The sequence below is a fragment of the Chionomys nivalis genome, chromosome 26, assembly GCF_950005125.1.
Source record: "Chionomys nivalis chromosome 26, mChiNiv1.1, whole genome shotgun sequence".
Taxonomy (NCBI): domain Eukaryota; kingdom Metazoa; phylum Chordata; class Mammalia; order Rodentia; family Cricetidae; genus Chionomys; species Chionomys nivalis.
In genome coordinates, this window is record NC_080111.1 from 1,328,166 (window position 1) to 1,354,620 (window position 26,455).

The 26,455-nt window shown below is 45.1% G+C and overlaps 2 protein-coding genes across 2 annotated transcripts; one reads left to right on the forward strand and one right to left on the reverse strand.

Annotated features, from left to right (window-relative positions):
• Positions 1-249: 249 nt before the first annotated feature.
• On the reverse strand, positions 250-15,018 carry Nif3l1 (NGG1 interacting factor 3 like 1). Its single transcript, XM_057758439.1, has 7 exons — positions 14,983-15,018; positions 12,864-13,319; positions 9,710-9,872; positions 7,417-7,543; positions 3,131-3,269; positions 2,198-2,281; positions 250-1,024 (listed from the first exon to the last, which is right to left on the reverse strand). The coding sequence occupies exons 2-7, from the start codon at positions 13,294-13,296 to the stop codon at positions 840-842; spliced, it is 1,131 nt and encodes a 376-aa protein (XP_057614422.1). The 5' UTR covers positions 13,297-13,319; positions 14,983-15,018; the 3' UTR covers positions 250-839.
• Positions 15,019-15,059: 41 nt separating this feature from the next.
• On the forward strand, positions 15,060-25,409 carry Ppil3 (peptidylprolyl isomerase like 3). Its single transcript, XM_057758628.1, has 7 exons — positions 15,060-15,219; positions 15,546-15,608; positions 17,128-17,202; positions 18,263-18,356; positions 19,587-19,654; positions 22,265-22,383; positions 25,059-25,409. Exons 2-7 carry the CDS (start codon positions 15,606-15,608, stop codon positions 25,183-25,185), a joined length of 486 nt encoding a protein of 161 aa, XP_057614611.1. The 5' UTR covers positions 15,060-15,219; positions 15,546-15,605; the 3' UTR covers positions 25,186-25,409.
• The last annotated feature ends 1,046 nt before the right edge of the window (positions 25,410-26,455 follow it).

The window sequence follows — 26,455 nt, forward strand, 5'->3', positions numbered from 1 at the left end:
GGTTCATGCTGCCAGCTTAAGCAGTAATTGTACAAGGTGCTTAGTTTGATCCCTTCACCACCAAAAGCCCCAAAATTATAGGAATAAATACGAATATAGATAGTGATCACCAGTGGGTTTTTCAAATCTTTTTTAAAAGAAAGATTTCTGATGCCTAACTTAGCACATAGATTTACTTCATCATCCAAACATGCCACTTAGGAAAAAAATCTAAATCTAGTTTTTAAAAAATAATTTATTTTTTTATATATACAGAGTGTTGTCTACATGTTTACCCGCAGGCCAGAAGAGGGCACCAGATCTCATTACAGATGGTTGTGAGCCACCATGTGGTTGCTGGGAATTGAACTCAGGACCTTTGGAAGAGCAGGCAATGCTCTTAACCGCTGAGCCATCTCTCCAGTCCCTCCACGTCTGTTTTTAAATGGTGTTTAAGATTAATCAGAAGGCAGAGATTACTGAGACAGACACCCCATGTATACAGAACTACTTCAGAGGTGTGGAGTGCATACATGAGCATCAAAAGTCCAAGGCCAGCCTCAGCTAAATAGTGCATTGGAGGCTATCCTGGGTTATAGATTCTGTCACATTAAACAACCAAACAAAAACGCCTAGTGATATCCAGGTTTTAGTTGCCTTTTCCAAGAGTTTATAGTGAGCATGTATCTTTACTGCACTCTTTACCTTGTGAGCTATACCATTTGGAACCTTACTGATGAACTTGGACGACGTCTTTGGAGCCCGCTTCTGCAGGAGGGCGACAGCACCGTAACTCTCCCTGCACATCCCTGTTTCCACCCAAATGGTGCACAGCTTGTGTCTCTGACTCCCTCTGCTCTCTAAACCACGCAAAGAGGGTCCCTGTCTGTCTCAGACAGGATAATATTAATCTTATTTTCCAAATGAGCACCCAGCATTTCCTGAAGATCGGAAAGGAAGCCTCGTTCAGTGTTGCTGTGTTCACAGAGAATGACATTTATTCCTTTGGAAGCCGCATCCAGGACATCATGGTGGGACATTTCACCTGGCGAAAGAGGAATGAGCAACTTCTTAACTATCAGACATGGGATCTGTGCACCCTGAATGACCACAGCAGAAAAGCCCGGGTCTGTAGTCTGAATGAATGAACGCAATGCCCCACTGCTCCTGAGCACAGAAACTGCAGGCTCATGATGCGGTCAGATGTAGAATGCTTGCCTCTTGAGCGCTGCCCAGAACAGGTAAAGAAAAAGTCCAAACTACTTATCACTTTATGGTACTGAGTCGATGTTCAGGAGAAAGTATACAGGACTGGGACAGGAGAGAGACGGCACAGGGTGTGTGTGTTTGCTTGTGCGTGCGCGCGCATGTGCACGTAGAGGTCAGAAACCCGCTTTCAGAAGTCCGTTCTCTCCTCTCCTGTGGCATCCGGGATTGAAGGCCAATCATCCAGGTTTGCAAAGCAAGCGTGTAGCCCGAGCCCAAACATGAATTTCATTTTACATTCCTCTGTACTTCATCCTTTCGGCCTGAAGGTTGTATCATACGGTATTTAGAATGTGCTAGCATTTTTACTGTAACGTGTCACGTAAGTCCAGGTGTGAAATCTCCCTCTTACACTTGTGTTACTCACACACACACACATATTTTTTGATTGATGCAAAATGCTGCCAGGGGCCGGGCGGTGGTGGCGCACGCCTTTAATCCCAGCACTCGGGAGGCAGAGGCAGGCGGAGCTCTGTGAGTTCGAGACCAGCCTGGTCTACAGAGCTAGTTCCAGGACAGGCTCCAAAGCCACAGAGAAACCCTGTCTCGAAAAACCAAAAAAAAAAAAAAAAAGAAAAAATGCTGCCAGGGATGACAGTGTGTGTACTTGTAATCCTAGAATGTGGGAGGCTGGGGCAAAAGGATCAAGAGTCCATGCCAGCTTCAGCTAAACAGTTGGAGGCTAATCCTGGGTTATAGGAAACCCTGTCAACAAATAAAATGGCTTGTTGGTTATTGTGGCTGGGCAGTGGCGGCACACGCCTCTAATCCCAGCTCTCAGGAGGCAGAGGCAGGTGGATCTCTGTGAGTTCAAGACCAGCCTGGTCTACAAGAGGTAGTTCTAGGGCAGACTCTAAAGCTACAGAGAAACTCTGTCTCGAAAAACAATAAACAAACAAAACGAAGCAAAGGAACAAAGCCCGGTTGAGGAAAGATCCAGAAGTTGTCCTACCTGTGAGGTAAAGGTCAGCCTCCACTCCTCGTAGGACGCTGCCCCCAGAACCAGCGCACAGGGCCACAGCTTTGACTGGGGCCTCTTCAAGACAAAAACGAGGCGTTACAGAGAGGCATTCACTTTCAGCTCAGCACTACCGTCTGTGCTGAATCCTAACCCTAAAGCAGACTGACCAGTCTCTTCACCACTGTAAGAATCACGCTTGTGTTGATTTAAAGATAGGTGTAATAGGCCACACCTTTAAGCCCTTTAAGCTCAGGAGGCAGAGGCAGGTGGATCTCTGTGAGTTCGAGGCCAGCCTGGTCTACAAGAGCTAGTTCCTGGACAGGCTCCAAAGCTATAGAGAAACCCTGTCTCAAAAAATAACAACAAAAAACAAAACAAAACAAAAAAAAAAACAGGCTGTTAGAAATGTATTAGGCACCTCTTCTTGTCCTCTTTCTTAAAGACAGGCTCTCAGGGTGTAGCCTTAGCTGAACTCACACAGACACAGCTCAGAGCTCCGCCTGCTTCTGCCAGGTGCTAGAAGTAAAGGCATGGACCATCACACTTAGCAGGTCTAGAACTTTTACCTGATGATTTAGAACCCTCTGTTCCCTTTGAAACAATGACCCGTTTATAATTCACAGACGTCCAGTGCTGACTGGAGATGAACACAGAAAACTAAGAAATACACTTTATCATTTAGGCTAGGAAGATGTATCCCACATTAGAGCCCAGCCCACCCTGGCTGACAAGGTAGACCCACTATCTCCCTGAGTGATGTGTTCTCTACCACTTACATGAATAAAAGCAGCAACTCCAGCCCCTGGGAGACAGAGGCCGATGGAGTCTGAAGCCATCCTATGCTCTGGGATCAGGTGTGAAAAATAACCAAAACCAAAATTTGTTCAAGTCACTGTCGATCTGCTAACTATGAAAGACGTTTACCTAAGGTCTTCCCTACTCCGAGAGCTAAGCGAACATGAGATAACTTTAGGTGTCCTTTGATCCGCTCTATCATTGTTGCCAGGGAGACGGCTTCATCCAGTGTGCACAGCCGTCCCATTCCAGTATCCAGAAGCAGGGGCTGGAGAGAAACACAAGTCAGAAGCTTTATCTATGCCCAGTCCTAAGGGATGCATAGAACAACCAGAATCGGTAAGGTCTGTGTACAGAAGCTCGTGTCCCTAGTCCTAAGGGATGCATAGAACAACCGGAATCGGTAAAGTTTGTGTACAGAAGCTCATGGTAGCTTAAGCTGAAGCCTGCGGTGCAAACCTACAAAAAACACTAACTTCTGGGAGCTCACACCCTGCTTGGTATTTAACACATAATCAAAACTAAGTTTTTAAATTCGAGGTAGGCGCTACAGTTAAGGGAACATAAAAGTCATAACAAACTGGGGGCTGGAGGCCCCCACTGGGCTAAGCTTCCAATGTGTGAAAACTCCCAAGGCATTTTCTTTTCCTGAAAAGCAACAACCGTCCAAGCTTCTGCGGATATGATTCAAGGGGCCAGGCTCCCCCTCACGTGGGTGGCTGAACTTGGTGGTGTTGTCCACGTGGTTTTAGCTTTAGCATCATGAAAGGTACCCTAATAAAGATGGCAAGGAATCTTCCTCCATGGTAACTCACGATCATTATATAGTGATAGCTGGCGCCCTCTTCTGGCATAAAGGCATATATGCAGGCAGAACACTGTATACAGAATAAATAAATTAATCTTTTTAAAAATATGTGGTAGTGGTCTTATTCTCATCTGGTGGAATCAAGAGAAGTGTGTTGCAATCAGGAAAGCCATAAGGGAGGAGTCATTTAAGGCCTTTGAGACCAGACGTGGAGCTACAGGATTTGATTTTTTTTGTTTGTCTGTGTATATTACTGATTTTCTCAAAGAACCAACTCTTTGTCTCTTTGATTCTTTGTATTGTTCTCTTTTTCTATTTTATTGATTTCATCCCTCAGTTTGATTATTTCCTGTTGTCTACTCCTCCTGGGTGGGTTTGCTTTTTTTGATCTAGAGCTTTTGTGTGTGCTATTAAGTCGCTAGTGTGAGATTTCCTCAAATTCTTTATGTAGGCACTTAGTGCTATGAACTTTTCTCTTAGCACTGCTTTCATAGTGTCCCATGAGTTTGGATAGGTTGTGTTTTCATTTTCATTGAATCATAGGAAATCTTTAATTTCTTTCTTATTTCTTCCCTGACCCAGTTGAGCATTGTTTAGTTTCCATGAAACTGAACTTAAATTAAAGACTTCCTAAAATTCAATGAAAGTGACCATACAACATCCCAGACTTATGGGACACAATGAAAGCAGTGCTAAGAGGAAAGTTCATAGCGCAGTAGCGAATTAACAGCACACTTAAAAGCTCTAGAACAAAAAGAAGCAAACTCACCCAGGAGGACTAGACGGCAGGAAATAATCAAATTGAGAGCTGAAATCAATAAAATAGATACAAAGAAAACAATACAAAGGAACTCAAAGCGATTATACTAAAATCAGATTATACTAAAACAAGACAAGGCTGTCCACTCTCTCCATATCTTTTCAATATAATACTCAAAGTTCTCGTTAGAGCACTAAGACAACAAAAGGAGATCAAGGGGATACAAATCGGAAAGGAAGAAGTCAAACTTTCACTATTTGCAGATGATATGATTGTTAGTGACCTCAAAAGTTCTACCAGGGAAGTCCTACAGCTGATAAATACCTTCAGTAATGTGGCAGGATATAAGATCAACTAAAAAAAATCAGCAGCTCTCCTATACACAAATGATAAACAGGCTGAAAAAGAAATTAGGGAAACATACTCTTTACAATATCCACAAATAGCATAAAATATCTTGGGGTACCTGTAACCAAACAAGTGAAAGACCTATATGAAAAGAACTTTAAGTCTCTGAAGAACAAAATTGAAGAAGACACCAGAAAATGGAAAGATCTCCTATGTCCTTGGATAAGTAGTATCAACACAGTAAAACTGGCAATCTTACCAAAAGCAATCTTTAGATTCACTGCAATCCCCATCAAAACCCCATCACAATTCTTCACAGACCTCAAAAGGACAACATTCAACTTCATATGGAAAAACAAAAAAACCCAGGATAGCCAAAACCATCCTGTACTATAAAGGAACCTCCAGGGGCATCACTGACCCTGACTTCAAGCTATACTGTAGAGCTATAGTCATAAAAACAGTTGGGTATTTGCATAAAAACAGACACATGGATCAATGAAATTGAATCAAAGACCCTGACATAAATCCACATATCTATGAATGCTGTGGGAGCTCCTTTGGCCAATAGTCTTTAAAATACCAGCACACTTGGGCGTGGTCTTTTATACTATAAATGCAGCTGTAAAGCTTGCACTCGCTCTCTTTGCTTCCGGCTACTAGACTCTGTTCCTGTTCATGTGGAGGACTGTGATCTAGGACAGTGATCTGTGAGTCTCCCTTAAATAAATAACTATTATATGGAATTCTGAACTAGTGTGGGATTATTTTGTATCTTCCGCTATCATACAAACACCTTATTTTTGACAAAGAAACCAAAATTGTACAATGGAAAAAAGAAAGCATCTTCAACAAATGATGCTGGTATAAATGGATGTTGACATGTAGAAGAATGCAAATAGATCCATATCTATTGCCATGCACAAAACTCAAGTCCAAGTGGATCAAAGACCTCAACATAAATCCAGTTACACTGAACCTGAGAGAAGAGAAAGTGGGAAGTAGTCTTGAATACATTGGCACAGGAGACCACTTCCTAAACGTAACACCAATAGCACAGACACTGAGAGAAAAGTTTTTTTTTAAATATTTATTTACTTATTATGTATACAATATTCTGTCTGTGTGTATCTCTGCAGGCCAGAAGAGGGCACTAGACCTCTTTACAGATGGTTGTGAGCCACCATGTGGTTGCTGGGAATTGAACTCAGGACCTTTGGAAGAGCAGGCAATGCTCTTAACCACTGAACCATCTCTCCAGCCCAAGAGAAAAGATTAATAAATGGAACCTCCTGAATGAGAAGCTTTTGTAAGGCAAAGGACACGGTCAACAAGACAAAATGACAGCCTACAGAATGGGAAAAGATCTTCACCAACCCCATATCTGACAAAGGGCTGATCTCCAAAATACATAAAGAACTCAAGAAGCTAAACATTAAAATACCAAAGATCTTCACCAACCCCATATCTGACAAAGGGCTGATCTCCAAAATACATAAAGAACTCAAGAAGCTAAACATTAAAATACCAAATAATTCAATTTTTAAAAATGGGGTACAGATCTAGGCAGAGAATTCTCAACAGAAGAATCTAAAATGGCTGAAATACACTTAAGGAAATGTTCAACATCCTTAGTCATAAGGGAAATGCAAATCAAAACAACTCTGAGATTCCATCTTACACCTGTCAGAATGACCAACATCAAAGACACTGATGACAACTTTATGCTGGAGATGTTGTGGGGTAAAGGGAACACTTCTGCATTGCTGGTGGGAGTGCAAACTGGTACAGTCCCTTTGGATGTCAGTGTGGCAATTTCTCAGAAAATTAAGAAATAACCTTCCTCAAGACCCAGAAATACCACTTTTGGGTATATACCCAAAGGATGCTCAAGCATACCACAAGGACATGTGCTCAACTATGTTCATAGTAGCTTTGTTTGTCATAGCCAGAACCTGGAAACAACATAAACGCCCCTTGACCAAAGAACGAATAAGAAAAATGTGATACATTACACAATGGAGCCGGGCGGTGGTGGCGCACGCCTTTAATCCCAGCACTTGGGAGGCAGGGGCAGGTGGATCTCTGTGAGTTCGAGACCAGCCTGGTCTACAGAGCTAGTTCCAAGACAGGCTCCAAAACCACAGAGAAACCCTGTCTCAAAAAAAAAAAAAAAAAAAAATTACACAATGGAGTACTACTCAGTGGTAAAAAACAATGACATCTTGAAATTTGCAGGCAAATGGATGGAACTAGAAAAAACCAGACTGAGTGAGGTAACCTAAACTCAGAAAGACAATTATCACATGCACTCACTCATAAGTGGTTTTTAGACATAAAGCAAAGAAAACCAGCCTCCAATTCACATCCCCAGAGAACCTAGAGAGACACACATGGATCCATATAGGAAGGAGAAAAGGTAAGATCGCCTGAGTAAATTGGGAGCAGGGGGGGCGGGAGGGAGTGGGAAAACGTGTATAGCTCAACAAAAACAATTACCTTCTCCAGGGACAGAATTTCAGTTTTCTGATAAAGTTGTTGGTTCTGGGAGAGAAAGGCGAGCACCTGCATCAGGGCTTTCTGAGTACAGTTCAGGCTGATCCGTGTCTCTTCTTCACCATCACGCCTAGAGGAAAACCAGCTGTATTTTAAATACCTGACAGCCTATACCTGCTACAAAGATTTATATGAAACCAAGGATGTGATCAGCAGAACTTGTTTAATCCCAACCAATCAAACCACGGCTGTCAGGACCCCTGACATCACACGGAACGGTGTTCTCAAACCACGGCTGTCTCAGGACCCCCTGACATCACACGGAACGGTGTTCTCAAACCACGGCTGTCTCAGGATCCCTGACATCACAGGGAACAGTGTTCTCACACCACGGCTGTCTCAGGACCCCTGACATCACAGGGAACGGTGTTCTCACACCACGGCTGTCTCAGGACCCCTGACATCACAGGGAATGGTGTTCTCAAACCACAGCTGTCTCAGGACCCCTGAGATCACACGGAATGGTGTTCTCAAACCATGGCTGTCTCAGGACCCCTGACATCACATGGAACAGTGTTCTCACACCACGGCTGTCTCAGGACCCCCTATATCTTAGGCCTACCAGATTAAAATAACAGTGGCTAATTCCTTCAGTATGTCCAGTATGACCATCTATAATAAGAGATAGAGAAAATGGGGAATTTTCCTTTTTTACATGTATGTGTGCATGCACGTTGTGTGTGTGTGTGCGTGTGTGTGTGGCATGCACACCACAGCACGTGTGTGGGAGTCAGAAGACAATTTTTGGGACTCGGCTCTCTCTCTGCACCATGTGGGTCCAGGGATCAAACTCAGACATGAGGCTCGATATCAAGCACCTCTACCCACTGGGCCATCTCAAAGGCTATTGTTTGAATGGGGGGGGGTTGAATTTTTTTTTTTTCTTAAGACAATGTTTCTCTGTCCTTGCTACTCTGGAACTCACTCTGTTGACCAGGCTGACCTCGAACTCAGAGAGTTTGCCTGCCTCTGTCTCCTGAGTACTGGGATTAAAGGTGTGCGCCACCACTGCCTGGCCAGGCCTGTTTTTTTCTTCTTTTTGGTTTTAATTAAATTGCAGGGGTCGTGGTGGGGGAGATGGAGTTGGTGGATGTGGTGGTGTGCACTTGGGCGTGTGGCGGTCAGAGGACATCTTGCAGGAGCAGGTTTTCTCTTTCCACAGGGATTGATCTCAGGTCCTTACTTTTGGGAACATGTACTTTTTCCCACTAAGCCATCTCAACAGTCATCTTTTCTTTTTCTTTCTTTCCCTGGTGAGGCTAGGAATTGTCACAGGTGTGTGCTCTAGCACGGACACCCCCATCTTTACCATTCCCGACACTTCCATGGGTATTAGAAAGAATCAGCTCTTACCCGGCCTCTAGATGACCAACTGATGGGCCTTCCCAGAGGCGCCGTCCCTTGTTTTTCCCTTCAACTGTGTGGGAACCACTGTTTCCCCGGAAACGAATGAAACTGAGCCTTATATGAATACATCACTGGAGCTGGGAGGTGACGGCGCACGCCTTTATTCCCAGCACTCAGGAGGCAGCGGCAGGTGGATCTCTGAGTTCGAGATCAGCCTGGTCTACAAAGCAAGTTCCAGGACAGCTAGGCTGTTACCTAGAGAAACCCCGTCATGAAAAACAAAAACAAGCAAACAAAATACATCACTACGGTCTGACAACATCCTTTAAAGTAAAAGTAAAAACAGTTATCTTTCAGTGTTGCCAGGAAAGTGAAAATGCTCTCTGCGGGGCTGCAGGATGGCTGAGCACAGGCTCACGACTGTCTGTACCTCCAGTCTCAGGGATTCACTGCCCTCTTCTGGCGGCCATGGCCCCAGGCACATACATGGTACACAGATGTGCTGTGCACACCAAGCTCCCATATACATAAACAAATAAAACTAAAAAAGAAAAGGAGCCAGGAGTAGTAGCTCCCAACTCAGCCAACACTTGGAGGTGAGGGCAGGAGTTTGCGGCCAGCCTTCATATATCCTGAGACCCTGTCTCAAAGGGAAACTAAAGCAAACAAAGCAGAGAAAGGGGATCGAGATGGTTCAGTGGGTAAAGACGCTTACTGCCAAGTCAGCATGGCTTTATCCTTTGGAACCCTTGCAGGGGAAGGAGCCTCCTTCCCCTAAGATGTCTTCTGACTGCCACACATCCGTCATGGTTTGCATGTGCACACACAAACATACACACGCTAAGTAAATAATATAAAACAATTTTAAACAGAGGCATATACAATGTACCTAGCGGGAAAAGAAGTGACAGAGACGTCTCCAATTCCTTTCACCGCAGACATGACTTTGTCCAGGTCTTGGGTGTGGCTCACATTGAATTCTAGTCGGTGAGCTCCCTCTGTGGGGCAGGTGAGAGCTTTGGAAGGGTGGATGGGCCTTGTGCTGCAAGTTCCTGAAGAAAAAGTTATGTGGAAGTCAAGGCTTTTGCAGTGCTTTGGAACTAAAGAGATAAACTACTCTACATAAAATCTATTTGAAAATTCTCAGAATTCATTTTCCTTTATATATGTGAACATACATACATAATCATTAGATCTCATTACCAGTCACAATAATCTAAAGATTTGGTCTGGACATATAAAATCAAATCTATTTTCATAATTATTTTCTAAAAGACTCATATTTCAGGAAATTACATACAAATAAAGACAGAAACAGAAACACTGATTTTTTTTAAATTACCCACTGTTTGATCATTAAGTATAGATCACAAGTCCTTATGTATTGAACACTTTATAAAGACCACTGTGTTGTCAAGGCTTCAGTCCAAGGCCAGGTGTGGTGCACACACCTTTAGTCCCGGAATTGGGGAGGCACAGGTAGAGGCAGGTGGATCTCCAGGAGTTGGAGGCCAGCCTGGTCTACAGAGTGAGTTTCAGGTCAGTCAAGACTACACAAGGAGACTGTGTTTTGTCTCAAAAACAAAACAAAAAACATCCAACAAACAAAACAAAACAACAACACAATTGCTTTAGCCCAAAATAAATACCAGAATCCTGACTGTGCTGGATGCAAGCATCCGGGGAGATCCTGACACTGTGCGGGGTGCGGTCGGCATGCTTCTCATTAGCACCGGAATGCTGAAGCAGGAGGATCTCCAGTTTGAGGCCAGACTGAACAACAAAGTAAGGCCCTTCTCTAGCTAAGGTGGGGGAGGGCAGATGACTCACTGGGTAAAGGTAACTGTCAAATGAGCCTAAGGACCAGAAACCCACGGTGGGAGGAGAGAATCCACTCCTGAGAGCTGTCCGGACCTCCACAACTGTGTGCGCCCATAGTCACACAATAACAAAGATAAATAAATAAAAACAACAACAAACCAGAGCAAAGCCTGGGTGTCTATGTAGCGAACCCATGTAACATGACTTTGCTCAGCATCTCCTGCGCGTGCTGGGGTGTGGACACTGTGTAATCCGACTGAACAATCATGAAGACACCTAGCAACGAAGACCCACGCTCCACTTGCTCATCCCAAGTGATGCCTTAGCCTCCTTGTGCTGGCTAGGTTTTGTCAGCTTGGCACAAGCCAAGGTCATCTGGGAAATGGAAACCTCAACTGAAAAAAAAAGGCCTCCATCATATTGCCTATAGGTAAGTCTAAGGGGCATATTCTTGATTAAGTGTTGACGTAGGAAGACCCAGGACCCTGAGTAGGTAGGTGGTCCTGGGTTCCATAAGGAAGCAGGCTAAGCAAGCTGTGAGGGGCAAGCCAGTCAGCAGTGTTCCTCTTTGGCCCCGACTCTGAGCTCCTGCCTCCAGGTTTCTGCCCTGACTTCCCTTTCGACCTGGCTGTCACACTGAAGAGGAAACAACCCTTTCCTTCTCAAGGTGCCTTTGGTGGTGGCGTGGCGTTATAAAAGCCAATCAGGACAATCCTCTACCTAGAGTTCAAGGCCAGCCTGAGCTACTGAGACCCAGTACAAACAACAAAAATGTTCCTCGGTTCATTTTGCTTTGTTTTGTTTTTGGTGGGATGATATTTGATATAGCCAGCGTCTGGCTAAATAGCTCGGACCGGCCTTAAATCAACTCTCCTGATTGAGCTTCCTGAATGTTTAAAGTGTAAGGTTTTGGAGTCTAGTCTTATACCACACCAAGGCTAGTTTACGATATTTATTTTCCTTTCTTTTTCTTAAAAGATTTTGTTTAGATTTATTTACTTCATTATTTTATGTGTATGACTGTTTTACCTGCATTATGTGTATATATCATGTGTGCCCATAGAGCTCAGAAGAGAGCACTGGTTCCCCTGGGACCGAGTTACTGATGGCTGTGAGCCTCCATGTGGGTGCTGGGAACCCAGGTCCCTCTGTAAGAGCAACAAACAGTGTTCTTTCCTGCTGAGCCAATTCTTCATCCCCAATAAATACTTCATTTTTCAAATGAAACTCAGACCAGAGAGCTAGTTCGGTGGTGAAGAGCACGTCTTGCTTTTGCAGAGGACCTGGGTTCAATTACCAGCCCACACAGCAGCTCACAGCTGTAAGGGAGGTCGGCCCTCTCGAGTCGGTACAGGACATACCTACACCAAACTCTCCGCACAGAGGAGATTTATTAATCTGGAGGGGCGAGGCAGAGGTGCCACCAAAAAAGCAAGAACAGCAGCCTGCACAAGCAAGAAAGAAAGTAGGTGGTTCTTTGTAGGAATGGATTTTTTTTTTTGTTTTTGTTTGTTTGGTTTTTTGAGACACGGTTTCTCTGTGTAACAGTCCTGGCTGTCTTGAAACTCACTCTGTAAACCAGGCTGGCCTCAAACTCAGAGATCCTCCTGCCTCTGCCTCCTGAGGGCTGGGATTAAAGGCGTGTGCCACCACCACCCAGCACAGGAGTGGGTTTTCGGGAGAAAAGGGGGGAGTCTGTGCTAGGGTGAGTTAGTAAATCGTGATTAGCCAAATAATGAATTCTGATTGCTGGACCCTGGTGTTTTGTCTTAGGAGTAAAGTCAGTGGCCTAATAAGGGATTGGATTTCAGGGACTAGCTTTAGAGATGTCATTTAACAAACAGCAAGGGGGAGGGGGTAAAAGGCAAAACCTACTGGCCCCATGTGTGTCAGGCTCGAGCCCGCTAGAGCCCTTTATCAAACGACTGTAACTCCAACTCTAGAGAATCTTGCGCCCTCTTCTGGCCTTCATGGGCAGTGCACACATGTAGTGCGCTTACATACAAGCAGACAAAACTCTCAACAGATATAAAAATAATAAATACATTTTCAAATGAAATTTAACTACCAAATTTAGGCAACACATTACTTTTTAGTACTCTATAAAAGAGAAAAACCCGTTTCCCCTAAAAGCAGTTTAAAAATTTACTAGGAAGACAGTCTGAAATTTCAGAGTATTTGCAGGGAAATCATTAAATAGGGAGGGACATAAGGTTTCTCACCGAGCCCTTTGGCCAGCCAGGTGTTGACTCCCTGGGGTGCGGCGTCAAAGGCCGTGTGGGGAGAGTAGATGGCGACCCTGTTCTCCAGGGCCCGGATAACCAGGCGCTCCTTCCAGGTTTTCCAAGTTACGCGCTTCATGGCACGGAAGATGGGTGGGTGGTAGGACAGAATGAGATCCGCCTTTTTTTGGAGAGCCTCTTCCATGACCGCCTCGGTCAAGTCATTGGTCAGAAAGAGTGTACGGACGGTGTGAGGCGGGCTGGGTTCCACCAGCAACCCCACGTTGTCCCAACTCTCGGCAAAGGAGAGGGACGCAAAGTCATTTAAGGAGGAAAGGAGGGTCTTCAGATCCATGAAGGAACGAGAAGAACTGCAGACCCAGGACGGGGCAAGCCGGATGCCGGTAGGGAGCCGGAGTGCAGAAGGCAGCATACAGAAACCAGGTGAAACCGGGCCTGGAGTCAAAACACAGGAAGCGGTATTTACGTACGGTTCCGTTCTGCCCTTTGAGGCTAAAGCTGGATGGAGTAAGAGCTGCCACCAAGACCCAGATTCAAATGGTGGCTCTGCCGATGGACAGCAGGTTGGGCTCAGCTAACTCATTTGACCTCTTAACTTTGGGGTTTACTTTGAGACAGGATTTCTCCACGTAGCCCTGGCTGTCCTGGGACTGGATCTATAGACCAGGACGGCCTCAAACTCACAGTGATCCGCCTGCCTCTGCCTCCCGAGTGCTGGGATTAAAGGCATGTAGTAACACCCCCCCCAGCTTAATTTATTTTCTCATATACAAAATGGAGACATGACACGTAGATTAATAGAACTGGATTAATTTAAGATGTAAGAGTTAGTTAATAAGAATCCTGAGCTAATAGGCTGAACAGTGTTGTAATTAATATAGTTTCTGTGTGATTATTCGGGTCTGGGTAGTCTGAAAACGAATGAGCAGTCTCTGTTTACAAAATGATGCTCACTGCCTGGCTTTACTCTGCTAAGCCATTGGCCGAAACAGCTCGATTCATCAACCAATAAAAGCAACACACAGACAGAAGGACCTCCCACATCACCTACCTCACAGCCATCTAGAGAAACATACACATTAGTATGTCACCTAGAAAAGTCTGATAAAATACAGTCGCTCATCACCTCTTACATCCTTGTTACCCTCCCGATCATTGCGTCACACGAATAGCCTGTATCTCCATGCCACCCTCACAAACACAAACACACACGAATACATACACGTATACTTAAAATACTGGGTGCATGAGCAAGAAATGGAGGCAAACCAGTTACTTCACAAATGAGCAGAGTCAAGACAAGAAAAGGCCAGGGCTGCCCCTGAACAAGCACTAACTGCTATAACTAGGAAATTTACCTACACATTCTGTGTCTGAATAGCGGGAGGGCAGAGACTCAAACAATTCAAAATAGACAGATAGATAGTTACTGTGTGATGTGTAATCTGAGAGTTAATAGTAGCTTTGAAGAAAGAAAGTGTGTTGGCCTCATCCACCTATCAGGGGACCTGGGAATACTTGGCAAGTTGCTACCAACAGTGCTGAGGAACCTTGTGACTGATTTTATTGTTACTCAATCAACCTCTATTGTGAGAGGGCATGAATGTGTCCGTCTGTGTTTCTGACACAATACAGATACATTCAAAATATTATCTGAAATAAAATGGGGTCTCCTGAGACCTTGAGAGGACTCCGTCGCCAATTCTACACCCGTCCACTCCCAGGAACTTGAAGTCGCGCTAGTGAGTGTGAATGAGAATTGAAAAGCTGTGTCTTCTGAGACGTACAGTGGAAAGACTGAACTGTTTCAAGCCCAGAGTCGAAATCTTGGGCTCTCTTTAGCCCTCTGAAGAGCCATTTGCTAATTTCAAGCTGCACGAGCGCTCTCTTTGCACTCGCGTCCGGCTCTGATGCATGCATGGGTCAAGGCTTTTTCCAGGACAATAGCACCACGTGGCACAGCCTTGCATCCTTGCATCAGGACCGTCGCCCCCTCCTGCAGCAAGGGGGTGTCCGCCCGGGTCGCTCCTGGCCTCGCCCTAGCGGGCTCCCTAGAATCCTTGCAGCAAGGGGACCCTTTCACGCGCCCACTACTCACCAGCCCCGGAGACCCTTCTGGTGCGTCACTTCCGCTCCGCCCGGAAGTACGATGGGCGGAAGTGGTCCCGTGTTTCTGGCTTCCCGTTCTCCTTTGATTCGTGCACCGGATCCCGCTGCGCCTATGTTTTATTTCCTGGGACTTGATCGGAGTTGTATACTAGTACTAGTGCCCGCTATTACGGGAAAAGCAAATAGGGAGGGCGTACGGGAAGACGCTTTTAAATACAATCGTCAGGTTAGTAAGACCTGCGAAGTGTGAAGTTTACTGCACGCACTTCTTGGGTAAAGTCGGCGTCCTGGGTAGAGGGAGCGCCGGTGCCTAGCTATACCAGTATCTGGACGGGGGGATATGTCTAGACTGCAGAAAGAACCTTGGAGGAAAAGGAGCAGAGAAAGTAGAATGTTGGGTAGGATCTCAACACTTCTGTGTTCGGAGTTTTATTTAGAGGATGCTATCCTGAGCTTCTACCGTCAATTGAGCTTCTTGTAAATCTACCGTCAAGATGAACAAGCATAGCGGGAAAGATAGTGCTGAAATGAACGAATTCCTCCTTCTTTTAGGATTAGGAACTCACCTTCAGGTTTTCTCTGCAAGTCGCCCTGAAACTATCGAGAGAGAGGATGGTAAGTATTGCAGAATTCGTCTAGCTGGGTGATTGTTTGCTTGCTTTTATCTCCGTCGGATTCCCTGGAGCTGGAGCTGTTAGCTGGTGGAAGTGCTGGGAACCGTCCGGGTTCCCCCTGAAAAGCAGCAAGTGCTCTTAATAATTGCCAGGCCATCTCCGCAGCCCATTACAGGTTTTTAATTATGATTTTTTTAAAGAGGTTAGATGAGGTACTGAGTGTATAGCTCCGTGGCGGAGTGCTTACCTGAATGAGAGGAGAGGGGGGTTGGGGAGACATGTGTGTACTAGGCTGGACAGGACAGAGTAGAATAAGCATGAGGCTGGTGCAGGAGGATTGCTGCTACTGTGGGGTTAACCCAAGCATCATAGCAAGACCTGACACAAATAGTCAAAAAAGGAAACCTCCGAATAGTTTCTTGTTTGTCTCTGAAATAAGATGTGAAAAAAAGTAAAGTTATCAAGTGGCACACAACACAAGAAAAGAAGAGCAGAGGAGAAAGCGCCGTAGCCAGCTGCAAGCACGCAGACTCGGAAATGCCGACGACTTTTGGGTTGTCGTCATTTGGAATTGCTTCTTAACTCTGTTTTTCAGAATAAACTACCCAAAGGAAATGGTGGGAACAGTTTTTGAAAAATCAGTTTCTTAACATTTTCCCAGTTAAATATTAAAGATGTAGGGCCGGGTGGTGGTGGTGCACGCCTTTAATCCCAGCACTTGGGAGGCAGAGGCAGGGGGATCTCTGTGAGTTCGAGACCAGCCTGGTCTACAAGAGCTAGTTCCAGGACAGGGTCCAAAACCACAGAGAAACCCTGTCTCGAAAAACCGAAAAAAAAAAAAAAAAAGATGTTGGGACATAAAGATCAGTAATAAAAGCCGGGCAGTGGTCGTGCATGCCTTTAATCGCAGTGGCTCTCTGTGAGGTTGAGGCCAGCCTCGCCTACATGGCAAGTTCCAGGACAGCCAGGGCTACACCAGGAAACCATGTCTCCAAATGCAAAAACAGACAAACAAAAAAGCCATTGTTTTTAATAAATCATAAAAATTCAAAGTAGGAATAATTATTTCACTTACAATGGTTGTATCCAAAATTTAGCAGAGATGCCAGTTTTTCATCTGTATGAATCTTTTAGAGATTTTTGTCCTTTTGAAAAAAATTTGGGCCAAACATGGTAGTGGAGCACGCCTTTAATCCCAGCACTCTGGAGGCAGAGGCAGGTGGATCTCTGTGAGTTCAAAGCCAGCCTGGTCTACAAGAGTTAGTTTCAGGACAGGCTCCAAAGCTACAGAGAAACCCTGTCTCGAAAATTAAAAAAATAAATAAATAAATAAATAAATAAATAAAATAATAATAAATTTGGAGAAATAAGTATGACTTCTCTCGGAGCCACTTCATGTGAACAAGTCATCTTTAATGTCTTTAACCAGATTGCCTTCTTAAATATCCAGTCAGAAATAAGACAGAACCTGTAGTTACTGGAAGAAATGTCACCTGTTCTCACAGTCTCCTTTTTTTCAGTCTGTGACGTTGCACACAGATGTTGGAGATATCAAAATAGAAGTCTTCTGTGAGAGGACACCCAAGACCTGTGAGGTGAGTGTCGTAATGTGGTGACACGCACCTTTAAGGTCAGCACTCAGGACGCAGAGGCCGGCCTGGTCTGTGTAGTGAGTTCCAGGCCAGGCAGAGCTATAGAGTGAGACCTGTTTTTAAACAGAAACACTCTGATATAACAGGACAGCCACTTTGAAGTTGATTTATTCAGCTTGGAAAGTTAGAAAGCTTTCTCTGGGCCCGCTATCAGGAGGGGGTATCGTGGTTGCAGGTGTAGTCTCCGCTTGTGACGTCAGAGTTAAATCAAGAGAACGAAGGATGGGTTGGGGGTTGTCTCCGCAGGGAAGAGAACAGGAGGGCTAGAGTTCAGATTCCTGGGACTCAGAAAATGCTGGGTGGTCACGCTCACCTGTAACCCAGTGCTGGCGGGAAGAGGATTACAGGGTCTTTCTTGTACACCAGGCAGCTCCAGGTTTGGTGGGAGACTCTGTCTCACAGGGAGAAGCATGAGGGTGATAGGTTAGGATACTCTTCCTTCTCTTGCTTCTGCATATGCACAGGAACTTGCTTACCTACCCCCCCCCACACACACGAATGCACATACTACACGCATGCCACACTAAACAAATATGTACTTTCCCTGTAACCATAAAGTGTCCAGTATCTTTTTTCTTTTGCCTCATTTTTTCAGGAACTATAATTAAGATATAAGAGAATTGTTCTGTAAACACTCAGCCTGTTGAGATGGCAAGAATAAAAGGAAGAGGAGTCAGCTAGTGTTCACTCCTGCAGCTATTTGTCAGAAGACTTTCCAGCCATGTGTAGGGTACATGATGAGCAAGAGACATTGCCTGCCCTCAGGTACTGGAACTCCAGCCGGGAAAGGCAAGAGTAGGCAATCAAGTAACTGCAAAAGAGTCCATTCCTTAAGATACGGAGTGTGCAGGCCTTCCCAGGACCTGCTGAAGACTGAGTGGCCAACGCCTAGAAGTCATAGTTATGTGTGTCGTGATAGCGTCTTCAGGGGCTAGGATTGCACGTTTATCTGAAGTATGTTTCTGCCAAATCTATTTCTCAGTCATTCTTTTTCTCTCTTCAGAATTTCTTGGCTCTTTGTGCCAGTAATTACTACAACGGCTGTGTGTTTCATAGGAACATCAAGGGTTTCATGGTTCAGACAGGAGACCCAACAGGTGAGTTTTTCCACTAACCGAACTTAGTCATATGAAAAAAAGTGTCTACAATAACTGAAAAATGAAACGGGAAGGCTACTTTGACAGTCGCAGAAAAGTTTAAGGGCTTTGTTTCTTTAAAGATGAATTTGTTATTAGGCCGGGCTGTGGTGGTGCAGGGCTTAAAATCCTACCACTCAGGAGGTAGATGCAGGCGGATCTCTGAGTTTGAGGCCAACCTGGTCTACATAGGAAGTTCCCAGACAGCCAGGGCTACTCAGAGAAACCCTGTCTCAAAAAAAAAAAAGTGTATTTATTTCTAAGTATTTTGCCTAGATGTATGTAAGTCACTGCATGTGTATCTGGTGACTGCTTAGGTCAGCAGGAAGGTAAGTGTCAGCTCTCCTGAAACTGGAATTTTAGGTGGTTTTGAGCCAACCATGTGGATGCTGGGAACTGAACCCAAGTCCTCTGTACAAACACCAAGTGTTTTTTGTTTTTCATGTTTATCTATTTATTTATCTGTTTATTTATTTTGAGAGAGGGTTTCTCTGTGTAGGTCTTGGAACCTGTCCTGGAACGCATTCTATAGACCAGGTCCAGCTAGCATCAAGATATTTTTAGAAGGAGGCGTAAGCCTGCAACTATAAAATATGATCAGTTATTAATGAGAGGATTTTCTCCTTGTTGGGAGGATTTTACTTTTCTGGTCTGTACTGTTAATTTGGGGTAAGTGCTAGAGGCCCGATGGTGTACAGGTCTGTGTACAGGTACACTTGGAAGGCTGAGAAAGGAGGGTGGTAAATTCAGGGTCAACAGGTTAACTAAGGAAACCCCACCTAAAAATAACAATTAAAAGGGAAAAAGATGGGAATGCTGGAGATACATAACTTGATGGTAGTGGTCGAACACTTGTGTAGCATGCATGGAGTCCTGTGTGCAGACTTTAACCGCTCTCTCTCTCTCTCTCTCTCTCTCTCTCTCTCTCTCTGTCTGTCTCTCTCTGTCTCTGTCTCTCTCTCTCTCTCTCTCTCTCACACACACACACACACACCAGTTCTGCTAGCACTGGAGATGTGACTCTGTGGTTTGCACTCGCCCAGCTTGTGCGTTACCCTGGGTTGGATCCCCCCCCCACACACACACCATATAAACAAACAAGCATGGTGTAAAGCTGCCCTCCCGCTGGGAAATGGAGCCCACTGAAGTCTAGTGAGACGTTCCTTCTGATTGGCTTGTCTTGTTATCCAGGCACTGGACGGGGAGGCAGCAGTATCTGGGGCAGGAAGTTCGAGGACGAGTACAGCGAGTATCTGAAGGTACAGCCGCCTGTGCTTCCTGTTTACACGACAGTACACACTGATGTCATTGTGAGCCAGGTGCCACATCCACGGCACACCCCTGTAATCCCACCACTTGGGAGGCAACAGCAGGCGGATCTCTGAGTTTGAAGCCAGCCTGGTCTACACAGTGAGTTCCAGGCCAGCGAAGGCTACACGGTGAGACCATATATCAACAAATGAATCAACTTTCTTGTTGCGTTCCCATCCTCAGTGAGTGACGTGCAGGGTGTAAGTGGCAATTCTAGCCTGCATAGACTGTGGTGTCTGTGTCACCTGCATCAGGACATGAAAGGGGCTTGTCCTTAGGTCCACCATCAAGTGCTCAGCCCGTAATAGAGGAAAGGGCTCAGTCTCTCATCGTGAAGTCTGAATTACATGACGTGAGTCACGTCCATCTTGGGTTTCTGTTGTTTGGTTGCTTTCTGAAGCTCTTTGTAGCCTTGGCTGGCCTCCCACTCGAATGCTCCGCCTGCTTCTGCCTCCAGTGCTGGATTCAAGGCTGCAGCATCATACCCGCCTCTCGCTGGCCTTTCTGGAAAGGGAGGAAGACTTCTCCATGCATTGTCAGCCATCAGCACCTCCAGCTATTGGATTTTTTAAGGCTTATTTGTACTATTTTTAATTATCTGTAGGAGTATGTGCCAACACACACACAGACTTAGACAAAACAGTCATAAACATAAAATTTTAAAAATTAAAAATGGTGGGGGCTGGAGAGATGGCTTAGTGGTTAAGAGCACTGGCTGCTCTTCCAGAGGACCTGAGTTCAATTCCCAGCACCCACATGGTGGCTCACAACCATCTGTAGTGAGATCTGGTGCCCTCTTCTGGCCTGCAGGTGCACATGCAGGCATCTCTCCAGCCCTCTAAGAAACTATTTTTCATTAAAAAAAGAAGAAGAAGAAGAAGAACTAGTGACAGTTGATAGGCAAATGCTGAAGAAGAGGCAGGAGGATTACTAACTTGAGACCAGCCTATGATATATCTCTCTCTTGATCTGGGGCATTACTGTTGACAGAATGCATGGCCAGCAGGCATGAACAAGGCATGGTGTGCACACTTGTAACCCTGGCACTAGAGAGGTAGCGGCAGGAGGATCAGAAGTCCAAATTCAGTCTCGGCTACAAAATGAATCTGTGGCTACCCTGAGCTACATGAGACCCTGTCAAAAAAAAACAAAAAACATTGTCTTACACTGCAGAGTTGAGAATGGGAATTAAAGGTTCACATGCTCTGTATGCCAGAGGAGCTCTTATACATACACTCCGAGACACACGTGCCATTAATTATGAAAGGCTTCCTTCAGTCCTGTGCTGTGTGGTTCAGTCTGGTCTGAGAAATCCTCGTACCTCAGCCCCTTGTGCTGCAGCCATCTGTGGTTGGTTCTATGCTTTGCTGTTGGTGACTGGGTACCTCTCTTTGTCACAGCTCAGACTGATTTAGTTCAGTACGATACTACTTGTATGATATTAGAGCTAGGCGAGGCTTCCTCAGATCATCTCCTGATGATGCATTCTCTGTGGCCATTAAGAAAAGAGCCCCCTAAGCCGGGCGGCGGTGGCACACACCTTTAATCCCAGCACTCGGGAGGCAGAGGCAGGCGGATCTCTATGAGTTCGAGGCCAGCCTGGTCTACAAGAGCTAGTTCCAGGACAGGAACCAAAAGCTACGGAGAAACCCTGTCTCGAAAAATCAAAAAAAAAAAAAAAAAAAAAAAAAGAAAAAAAGAAAAGAGCCCTCAGGCAAGAGATGTCCTATTGACTTTGCAGACTCTGTCCCTGCTCAAATGTAAGTTTGCCATCTGCTTGGCCTTCGAGAGCATTTGGACAGACCCTAAACTAGTATAACTAGTGCAGCAGACCCCTAAACTAGTATAACTAGTTCAGCAGATCAAGGAACTAGCAGAGTCCAGTGTGCAGGAAGAGATTTGGGGGACTTGGGTTTTGTTCCTGATCATTTCTTCATTCCAGCACACTATTCCTTAATACAAATGTGTTATACGTTGATAGAAATAAGTGTTTGTGTCTACTTCTTCACAGTGAAAATGGAATTGATTGGAAGATATGATTACATAAGCAAATTGTAGACACAATTATCAGGGATAAAGATAATACATGCAGGCCGGGTGGTGGTGGCGCACGCCTTTAATCCCAGCACTTGGGAGGCAGAGGCAGGCGGATCTCTGTGAGTTTGAGACCAGCCTGGTCTACAAGAGCTAGTTCCAGGACAGGCTACAAAAACCACAGAGAAACCCTGTCTTGAAAAAGCAAAAAAAAAAAGATAATACATGCACTCAGGAGGCAGAGGAAGGCAGTTCTCTGAGTTCGAGGCCAGCCTGGTCTACAGAGTGGGTTCCAGGACAGGCTCCAAAGTTACACAGAGAAACCCTGTCTCAAAAACAAACAAACAAACAAACAAAAAGATAATACATAACTTTTACATTTGCATTCATACTAAGAGAGAGAAACTAGCTAAATGATTCTTGGTCCCCTGAATATTGGGAAGGCAGAGAATGTTTCTGTCTACCTTTGGGGTTTGCGGTTGACAAAGCACAGTTAAATTAATGCCTTGGTTTGTCTTTTTCAGCACAATGTTAGAGGTGTTGTATCTATGGCTAATAACGGCCCAAATACCAACGGATCTCAGTTCTTCATCACCTACGGCAAGCAGCCGCATCTGGACATGAAGTACACGGTGTTTGGAAAGTGAGTGTTCTAGTCGTCGTCTTGGTGCATCCATGTACAACCGTGATCATGGCATAGCTCATGCTGGAAAGACTGGTGGACAGCTGGAGGTCCTGGGCCCTGGGCCCACCAGTCAGCAGCTGTCTTACCTTGAAGAAGTTATACACTATCTGAGCTTCATTTTTTTTTTGTTTGTTTGTTTGTTTAAGATCCACCAAAGAATTGCTTATGCAAATTAACAAATTAATATATATATACACACATATATATTTGTTTTCATTAAGAACAACATATCTGAAAATAGTGACAGGGACTGAGTCAATATCTTGCCCCTATTCAATAACTGAGTTCTATTTGGAGAACACTCACAAAGACTCAGGGAGATCCCGACATCTCAGTCCATGCATGCATAGTTGTTAGGTCCTTGGTGTCCAGGGGAGGGGAGCACTGCTGCTGAGAGGCCTCAGAAATGGCCTCGGAGTTGTCTTAAAGTTCTACACTGTGTAAGTCTCTCTTAGTGTCCGCATTGTTGTCTAAGTTCTCTGGGATTGTGGTTTGTAGGCTGGCTTTCTTTGCTTTATGTTTAAAAAGCACCTGTGAGTGAGTACATCCTTTCATTACTTTTTACTCCATGGCTCGATGTGTAGTTGGGTGGCCAGCCCCTGATGCCCTCCCCCTTTCCTCATTCCTGGATTCTTTATCTTTTTCTCCTTCCTTTTATTCTCTGCCTGCCAGCCTTGCCTATCCTTTCTCCTGCCTTGCGACTGGCCAATTGCCCTTCTCCGGTGTTTTGGAAAGGCAAACTAACACAGCTTCACAGATGAAATAAAATGCAACATAAGAGAATGTAACACATGTTTGCATCATTAAACAAATGTTCCACAGCAGAAACAAATGTAACAAAACTTAAAATACTCAGCAACACTTTTTATTTAAGTACATGCTTCATTGGACTGGAGAGATAGATGGCTTCATAAGTTAAAAGACCCACACTGTGGCTTGCACCCTCTGTAACAACAGTTCTTACACTACACCCTCTTCCGGCTTCCTTGGGTACTACATGCATGTGATTTACAAATGTACATGGGCAAAACACCCATATACATAAAATAAAAGTGTAAGTGTCTATAAACCCTGATCCTTGCTTTGCATTGCATTTAGTTGTAATATATAAAAGATTTCCCTCAGCAAATGCATAGGCTTAGATTCCAGCCTTGTATTTTGTTTTAAGGAAAGGCATTTTTTTGGGCTGGAGATGGCTCAGCAGTTAAGAGCACTGACTACTCTTCCAGAAGACCTGCATTCAATTTCCAGCACCCACATGGCAGCTCACAATTGTCTTTAACTTCAGTTCCAGAGGATCTGTCTCCCTTACACAGACATGTATGCAAACAAAACACCAATGCACATGAAATAAAGTAAATTATTTTTAAAAAAGAAAAGACTTTTTTTTTTATAAAAAACAAAACAAAACACATTTTTGGGAGCTGGAGAGATGGCTCAGCAGTTAAGAGCACTGGCTGTTCTTCCAGATGACCTGAGTTCAATTCCTAGCACCCACATGGTGGCTCACAACCATCAATAGTAAGTTCTGGTGTGCAGGCATACATGCAGGTCGAACACTGTATACATAATAAACAAATATTTAAAAACACACACACATTTTTAGAACTTTTGGCCCATGATCATTTGCTTCAGGGCTTTGGCCGGTTCAGCACGTCATGGAAGCATGTGGTGGACCAAACTCCTCACTTCGTGGCCAAGAAGCAAGAAAGAGGGGAAGAGATAAGGTTCCACAGTCCTTTTTAAGAGCATAGTAACTGTGACCCAGAGACCTCCAGCTATGCCCCACCTCTTTTCCGTGTGTGTGTGTGGGGGGGGGGGGACAGAGGTTCTACCAGGTGGCTTCCTTAGTCTCTTAGCGACTCAGCTAGACTGGCTAGCCAGAAAGGCCCCGAAACCCTTCTATCTCCACTCAGCCAGCTCTGGAATTATAGGTGTCCTGGGGTTTGAACTCATATCCTCTTGCAAACAGCGGCCATCTGCCCGGGACCTAGACTCTACCTCTTAAAGGTTTTAGTACCTCCCAACAGTTCCAAGCTGGCGACCAAGCCAAGCCGCTAGCACTGGACCTCTGAGGGGACTCGAGTTCCAAACCATAGCAGCAGGTGTGCATACATGTCCTTGAGATCACCCGGTTGTAATGAGAAAGACCTGGGGAAGTGTGGGCCCTAAGCCACCTGAATTCAGGGCCACTGCATTCTCCTTGGTGACTTCCGTGGACGGGACTGGTCTTACAATCCTGCCAGGCCACGTGATCAGAAGGCCCACTGAGGTGGAGCACTGCCCTCTGGAGACTGTAGTTGCTGCAGACACTCTATCTCACTGAGTGGAGCACTCCCCTCTGGAGACTGTAGTTGCTGCAGACACTCTATCTCACTGAGTGGAGCACTGCCCTCTGGAGACTGTAGTTGCTGCAGACACTCTATCTCACTGAGTGGAGCACTGCCCTCTGGAGACTGTAGTTGCTGCAGACACTCTATCTCACTGAGTGGAGCACTGCCCTCTGGAGACTGTAGTTGCTGCAGACACTCTTATTTCCCCGAGTGGAGCACTGCCCTCTGGAGACTGTAGTTGCTGCAGACACTCTATTTCAAGCTGAGGACAGTTCTCATAGCACATTGCTTCTCTTCCAGGGTCATAGATGGTCTGGAGACTTTGGATGAACTGGAGAAGTTACCAGTGAATGAGAAGACATACAGACCTCTCAGTGATGTGCACATCAAGGACATAACCATCCATGCCAACCCATTTGCTCAGTAGCTACTGCAGGCCTGGACAGACACTTGGCAAGCTCGTCACTGGAACACGCCCATTGGCCTTTATCCTTCTGGTGCTTCCAGTAATGACATCTGTCGGGGAGGCCCATAGTGCTCACCCCCAGTCGTGAGCATATCCTGCACCACTGCTGTTAGTCAGTGTTTAAATACAAAGCAATGCCTGATTTTTTTGAGGCTGGACATTCATAACTAAGAATAAGCCTCCGTGTGTGATTTATTTGGGAGCTGGGTGATAGGCCCCTCAAAAAGCCAAAAGAAAAACAAACAAACAAAAAAAACAAACAAAAAACAGGCCTCTTAAACACAGAAATTTAAACTTAAAACATAATGTTAGCTATCACATAATCTTAGTTTCATTTAACAGCGTAGCCTCCCATCCTGCCGCCTCTCCCATGCACATCTGTGAAGTATTCTCATCTGGTTCTGTTTGAATAACTAACATTAGTTTTACCCTGGAAACATTTGTTTCTTGTACTTGTTTAATAAAATGCTGATGGGGCTGGAGAGATGGCTCAGAGGTTAAGAGCACTGACTGCTCTTCCAGAGGTCCTGAGTTCAATTCCCAGCAACCACATGGTGGCTCCCAACCATCTGTAATGAGATCTGGTGCCCTCTTCTGGCCAGCAAGCATACAGAAAGGCAGAACACAGTATACATAATAAATAAATAAATCTTAAAAAAAAAAAAAAAAAAAAAAACAAACCACGCAAACCCTATCCTGGAAAGTCTCCAAGCTCTGTCCCTTGTGTCCAGGTCACCCCAGCTCAGCTCACCATCAGGTGTTTCCTGGCAGGTGGGTGGGGCAGGGTACTGTGCTCAGGGTGCAAGTGGCAGTTAGGGCTGTTTTGCAAGTTTTGTACTTTTCCACTGCTGATTGTCATCCACCTAGGGCATATGCTTAAAGCAGTTGCAAGCAGGCTTTTTGAGTTGCGGCCTTACAAGACATAGCTTTGGTTGCTGCTGTTAAACCGACAAAACTCCCACCAGCCTGGTCATCAACTCCATCAGAGATCTGAGAAGGTAAATGTCACCTCAGTAGGCAGGAAATGCAGACCAAACAGCCGCAGAATATAATAAAAAACGACAGAAACTAACCCTGTCTCGAAAAACAAAAATCAAAAAAAAACAAAAAACTTTAAACGGTTGCAATCGGGGTGCGTGCTCCTTCTGACCTTGCTTCCCTCGCCTTCTGCAATGCGGTGTCTGCACAGTCAGATCAGGTTTTTCTGTGAGAGCTGAAGAGACCATCACCC